General features: G+C 42.7%; 1 protein-coding gene across 3 annotated transcripts in view; it reads left to right on the top strand.

Annotated features, from left to right (window-relative positions):
• Window positions 1-6,673, top strand: part of MSH3 (mutS homolog 3) — a 103,879-nt gene that overhangs the window by 444 nt on the left and 96,762 nt on the right. For all 3 annotated transcript variants that reach the window (XM_069962845.1, XM_069962846.1, XM_069962844.1), the window contains exons 2-3: window positions 4,045-4,147; window positions 5,979-6,175. In XM_069962845.1, coding sequence (XP_069818946.1) covers window positions 4,045-4,147; window positions 5,979-6,175 — 300 coding nt within the window. The remainder of the gene's footprint in view (window positions 1-4,044; window positions 4,148-5,978; window positions 6,176-6,673) is intronic.

Raw genomic sequence — 6,673 nt, 5'->3', positions numbered from 1 at the left:
ATGGCTGCACACTGCACAGGCCAGGCTTCTGCATCGTGCTGGAGATCCATAATCATGTATTGCATGCGGTATCGTGCTCTCACACTGTACAATCGCATGCAGTAATGCATCTGAACAAGACCTTATAACCTCTATAGTACTGTGCTCCCCAACCTGTGGCTTCCCAGTGGTTACAAACATACAAGTGGGGCATGCTGGGAGTTGTAGTTTTTCAACAGCTTGAGCGCCATTGATTGTGGAGCACTGCTATAGCATGTATTTTGCAGTATACTGCTATAGAGTGATGTTTAGTGTTGGCGCTATAGCCACACACAGCATGTCTATAATAAGGGTATGCTTACACATAAAGCAGAACTTAGAATAGGCCCGCACTGGACAGCATGAAAACCTTCTGAATATTGGGGTACACGCACTAGACTGACCCGCTCGCATACATTTGAAGTGTGAGGGCGGGCTCAGACTATGCAATTCTTGCGGATGAATTCCGTCGCCTGTACGCGCTCACGGCCGTGCTTTTTTGCCGGCTCCATAGACACCATTCTATAGGCCGGCTGATTCCGCATTCCGCCAACAGAATTGACGTGACAATTCTTTAGGAGGAATGGGGAATCAGATGGCCCATAGAATGGTGTGTATGGAGCCGGCGGAAAGGCACGCGGCCTTGGGCGCATACAGGCGACGGAATTCCCCGGAATTTATCTGCAAAAATTCCGTAGTCGGTTCAGACTACGGATTTCTGGTGGATAAATTTAGTGGAATTACGTCGCCTGTATGCGCCGGCTCCATACACACCATTCTTATCCTTACTGTCACTTTAAAAAGTTTTGATTGGTCACACCTTGAGTAAATGTTCAGACCCTGATTGGTTAGTAGAGCAAGCGGGAAGAGAAGAACCTGTCTGATCGTATCTCTCCCTATTTTCTGTGTCTGCTACTAATGGTGCCTTTACACACAGAGATTTTTATCTGACAAATATTTGAAGCCAAAGCCAGGAATGGATTTGAGAAGAGGAGAAATCTCAGTCTTTCCTTTATGACCCGTTCTGTTTAAAGTCTGTTCCTGGCTTTGAAATCGGTCAGATAAATCTCTCTGTGTAAACGCACTCTTGTGTATTCCCATAATCTTTTACCGTGTTAGGAGTTCATCTTGGTTACATGGTGCAGAGTGGGGAGAGAACACACTTGGCGCACACTTCTTCTGGCTCCTCCTTCAATTGTTCGGGTCTGAACAATGGGGCAGAATAAATAAAAAGTTTACACTGAATAAAATTAAAAATTGACTTTTATTTCCAGGGAATAAATGAATTTTTTTTCACCAGTAAAATATAATTTTTCCTACATTCCTGATTTCAGCACAAAATGGGAGTGGCTTAGTGGGAATGTAACATCTGTAATGCTCCAAACTGCTGACACTGTTAGATAGCTGTTAGGTCAAGGAGACACATGGTACCTTTCATATAACTGTCTGTGCTTCCAGGATGTAGGGAAATACCTTAAGTGTATAAACCCACACACCGTATAAGCAGCGTATTTACTGCTGCGATACGCAGCAAACACGCAGCAAACACGCAGCAGATTATATCTAAATAACTGAACACAGCATCAAATCTGTACCAACAAATCTGCTGCGTATTTGCTGCGTTTTTGTTGCGTATCTGCTGTGTATACGGTGTGTGGGTTTGTACCCTTAGGGTATAAACCCACACACCGTATACACAGCGTATTTACTGCTGCGATACGCAGAGAATACGCAGCAAAAACGCAACAAATACGCAACAAAAACGCAGCAGATTAGATCTGAATAACTGAACTCAGCATTAAATCTTCACCATCAAACTGTTGCGTATTTGTTGCGTATTTGTTGCGTATTTGCTGCGTATACGGTGTGTGGGTTTGTACCCTTACTCTCTGCTACAAGGAGTCAAAGAGGCTTTTCCAAGTTCCTGAATAGCTGCAAGCTGGAATGCCCCATTTTAGATCTATACCAGGTATCTACCTGATCCAACAGCTATCTATCAATGTCTGTGGGTTGGAATGTGAATTACAGCTGACAGATCCCCTTTAACCATACATGGTCCATTTCGAAAAAATGTGATTTGTTCCAGAAACAGTGCCACTCTTCTCCTCTGTTTATGAATGGTATTGCATGTCAGTTACATGAAAAAAATTCTTTTAAATCAGCTGGTACCTGAAAGTGCCAGAGATCTGTAATTTACATCTGTTAAAAATCTCAAGTCGTCCAGTACTTCTCAGCTGATGTATGTCCTGCAGGAAGTAGTATTCTTTCCAGTCTGGAGAGCAGGAGAGGTATATATTTGCTACTGGTCTGGACAGTTCCTGACAGGGACAGAGGTGGCAGCAGAGAGCGGTGTCAGTTTAAAAACAACCAACACCGCACTTAGTAAAGGAACTCCAGTTCCACACTATCCGAACTTCACAAATTCATACTTGCAACAGTCTCAGAAAAAAGTGGCAAAATGACTGGTTATACGTGCTATACGATATTACCCGATACTGTAGCAATGTCTTCATTGATATTGTGACGCTGTACTGAGAGAAAGACACACTCACAGAACTTCATCTTGTTGCCATTTATTTCTAGGTATATCGCAGCATTGTGCTCACAGGCTGACGTATATTCACTATACACTCCGAACACTCCGGCCTTCCGCCGCGACGTTTCCAACAGTCCATTGGTTAACCCTACATGAGCTGGATTGAATTAGATATTACCTCTAGTAACAAACTTTATATCATATATGTTTGACAAAGACCTAGAAATAAATGGCAACAATATGAAGTTCTGTGTCTTTCTCTCAATAGAGCGGCATGATATCAATGAAGAAATTGCTAAAGTATAAGGTAATATCATATAGCACATATGACCAGTAATTTGGCCACACTTTTTTCTGTACGATAGCAGAGAGCAGTGTGTCAGACTGGAGAGAATACACCACTTCCTGCAGAGCATACAGCAGCTGATAAGTATTGGGAAAGTTGAGGTTTTTTTTTGTAAACTACTGGATGGGGCTTAGTTGTAATATCAGAAACCATTTGAGGACAAGGGTGGCACTATTTCTGGAAGATATGCATCATTTTTTTCCAGTGCTGGATAGTCCTTTTAATTTACTATGGTGAATGGGTTTTCTATTTTTCATTATGCTAAGGCGTACTCCAGGCAATGGAAAGGGCAGGGGGTGGTGGGGACATAATAAAGAAGTGATACGGATCCGTGCCTCTGCAGAGTCACCAGCTTACTTACTCTCTGGTCTCCTGGAGTTCTGTATCATCACAACACCACAGGAACTACCTGCTTAGCCAGTCAGTGACTGCAGAGTTGTCCTGCCTTAGCAGAGCGGGCATTTCTGGGCAGGACTGTGACGTCACAGGACTGGGAGATACAGGAAACCATCTGTTGACCATAAGCAGTGGTGCTGTGGGGGCACCAAGATGGGTATGTATCACGTCATTGTTATGTTCCCATTTTTACCTTTGCCCGGAGTTCTCCTTAAACATAGTTTTAGTTAACATTGAACTGTAATAAGGTAAAATTATTCCGTTTTTACTAAATACATTTCACCCTTTTTTGTTTACCCCCCCCCCACACACACACACAATCTCTACATTTTGTCAGTAGTTTTTTTTTTTTTTTTTTTTAAAGTGACAGTGTCCATTGACATGCTGTAAAAGTAATGTAGTGGGACAGATCAACTAACTCTTGGTGTCCGAAGAAGTTGAGAGTTAAAAGCCAGGGCAGCACGGTGTCTTAGTGGTTAGCGCTGTAGCCTTGCAGTGCTGGAGTCCTGGGTTCAAATCCCACCAAGGGCAAGTTTGTATGTTCTCGCCGTGTTTGCGTGGGTTTCCTCCGGGTACTCCGGTTTCCTCCCACACCCAAAAAGAAACATACAGATAGGTGAAGCGCTGCGGAATCTGTGTGCGCTATACAAATAAAAAAAAACATTAAAAAGCTGGACACTTTTCTGAAGTTTTCTCAACACTAGTGCTTACTAATGCTTGAAACTAAATGTGTGACTTTTGGTCTAAGGTGGGAAATTCCTGTCTATCCCAAGATGAGGAGCCTGAATCAAAGAGGAGAAAAAACAGCAATGACGATGAGGAGAATGATGGCATGGTTATAGAAAAGAAAGGTAAAGACTTCTAACAAATGTTTTAACCCTTAGAGGACCGGGCCAATTTCGGTTTTTGCATCTTCGTTTTTTCCTCCTTGTGCTTAAAAGGCCATAGCACTTGCAATTTTTCACCAAGAAACCCACATGAGCCCTTATTTTTTGCGCCACTAATTGTAGCGCAATGTGGGGTGAAATTGAAAAAAAAAATTGCGAGATCAGGAATGTGATAAATTAATAGTTCGGGCAATTACGCATGTGGCGATACCAAACATGTTTGTTTGTTTTTATTTAGAACGTGGGAAAAGGGAGGTGATTCAAACTTTTATTAGGGGAGGGGGATTTTTATTAATAACAACACTTTTTTTTTTACACTTATACTAGAAGCCCCCCTGGGGGACTTCTAGTATATGCACACTCATCTCTCATTGAGATCTATGCTACATAGATCAATGAGATAGGCACTCGATTGCTTCCGGCTGCAGCCATTACGGCGCAGACCCCGGATGGGTGAAGACACGGGGATCGCCCCTCCAGGACAACGTCCCAGGGGGGCGATCTCCGCCACTAGGGAACGGCTGCATCAGGTAATCGGATGCAGCTGTCATCTTTGACAGCTGCATCCGATTACCTTATTAGCGGGCATGCCGATTGGACTGTGCCTGCTAATAGCCGCGGTCCTGGGCTATATGCAGCACCCGAGACCGCGGCGGTTCAGAGTGGGGTCGCCGCGCGGCCTCACTCTGAACTCCCTTAACGACCGCAGGACGTAAATATACGCCGGCGGTCGTTAAGGGGTTAAATGGCCGTCAACTGCAATCTCTATGGGGACATGTGTCAGAACTCGTGCTAGGCTAAATTGGAGTTACATACTGTATGTCATACATTCTACTTCTCATTTCTCTGAGCCTCTTTGGAAAATTTATGTCAGTGTTCTGGGTGTCATTCGGCATGGAAAAGCTCTGCCACCAACTGGGCAGGATAGTTGTCATGACAACCACCCAGCAAGTGCATGATACTCCGTGGTGTAACTACCATAGAGGTAGGCCGGGCAGCTGCTATGGGGCCTATGCGGCAGGGAGGCCCAGGATGCACAGGGAAGATAAGAGCCGTCCTTTGTCCTTCTGCTTAACCCCTTATGTACTGCAGTGTGTAAGTGACCCAGAGTTCACTTGCTTCACTACTCTTACAACCCCTGACCTTTGTTCTCCTGAGCTCCTGTAAAGGTCGTGGGTTATTAGTGCATGAGAAGTGAAGCAGAGATTTCCTTGTCTTCTGCTTTTTAACCCTTTTTTGTGCTGCAGCATGTAAGTGAACTTTGGGTCACTTACACACTGCAGTACATAAGGGGTTAATCAGAAGTCTGCTCCTAATGGGCCCTTATAGTTAAATACAGTGGACTGACAGAACAAGCGGCCATTGGTTTTCTGCTCTGCCAGTCACTTCTGTGGCTGCAGGCAGGATTCTGCCTCTGGCCACAAGAGATTTTATTTTTTGGCCACATCACCAAGCATATATATAATATAAATATATATATATATATATATATATATATATATATATATATATATATATATATATATATAAAAATATATACTGTGCTTTGTGTTGTGGGTAGAGGAGGCCTATAAAGTTTCTTTGCTATGGGGCCCCATGAATCCTAGCTACACCTCTAATGATGCTTGTATAGTTTCAGCCCCTCTCCTGCTGTGTCTAGCATCATTTCTTTGGTGCACCTTCATACAACTTTGCATCAAGAGTTATTAGTTGGTAAAAGTTATGTTTGTAGCTGAAAATGATACCTGGCGTAATTTATGATTTGAGATTATAATTTGCATAACATTTGTTTCAGAACAAATAATCTGTACAAAGTCCTTCATCTCCAGCCTCACACTGAACAGATTACGAGAGTTTTCTAGTGATTCTGGAAAACCAAACAGTCCTGCCATAAATGTACCTGAGTGCTTACCACCTTCTCCCATCATTGAAGATGGGATTATAAAGTCACAAAAGAAGGGTGAAGAATTAAATCCATATTCTGTTCCCAGGGTAAGTGGTGCCCTGGACAATGGGTTTATATAATGGTTTTGTACAAAGGTATTAGTGGGGCCCAAGGTAGAGGCAGCCACATATAGAAATGATATGTGATTTTTCAATTGAGCTATGTTTTAATTTTCAGGACAATTTGCAGATATATGACATATAAGAATGAAACCTGAATTATACAAACATCATGTTGTATCCTATACCCTATATTTTCTAATAAAAGACCCACTGAAGAAATACCACCCAGGATTTTACAGTTATGGGGCACCTTCATATAACTTGAGGCTGGAAACACACACCGCATTTTTTTGGGGAAAACTGCCATTGCAGTTTTTGTGCCAAAACCAGAAGAAGATCCAACAGAAAAGAGAAGTACATGTCCTCCTTTTATATTTTCCATTCCTTTTGAATCCACTTCTGATTTTGGCACAAAAACTGCAGTGGTGGTTTTCCAAAAAAAAACAAAAAAAAAAACTGTTGTGTGTGTTTCCAGCCTTATCT

The sequence above is a fragment of the Dendropsophus ebraccatus genome, chromosome 3 (assembly GCF_027789765.1).
Source record: "Dendropsophus ebraccatus isolate aDenEbr1 chromosome 3, aDenEbr1.pat, whole genome shotgun sequence".
Lineage (NCBI taxonomy): Eukaryota > Metazoa > Chordata > Amphibia > Anura > Hylidae > Dendropsophus > Dendropsophus ebraccatus.
The sequence above is the reverse complement of the archived record's forward strand: the minus strand, read 5'-3'. Positions and strand labels throughout refer to the sequence as shown.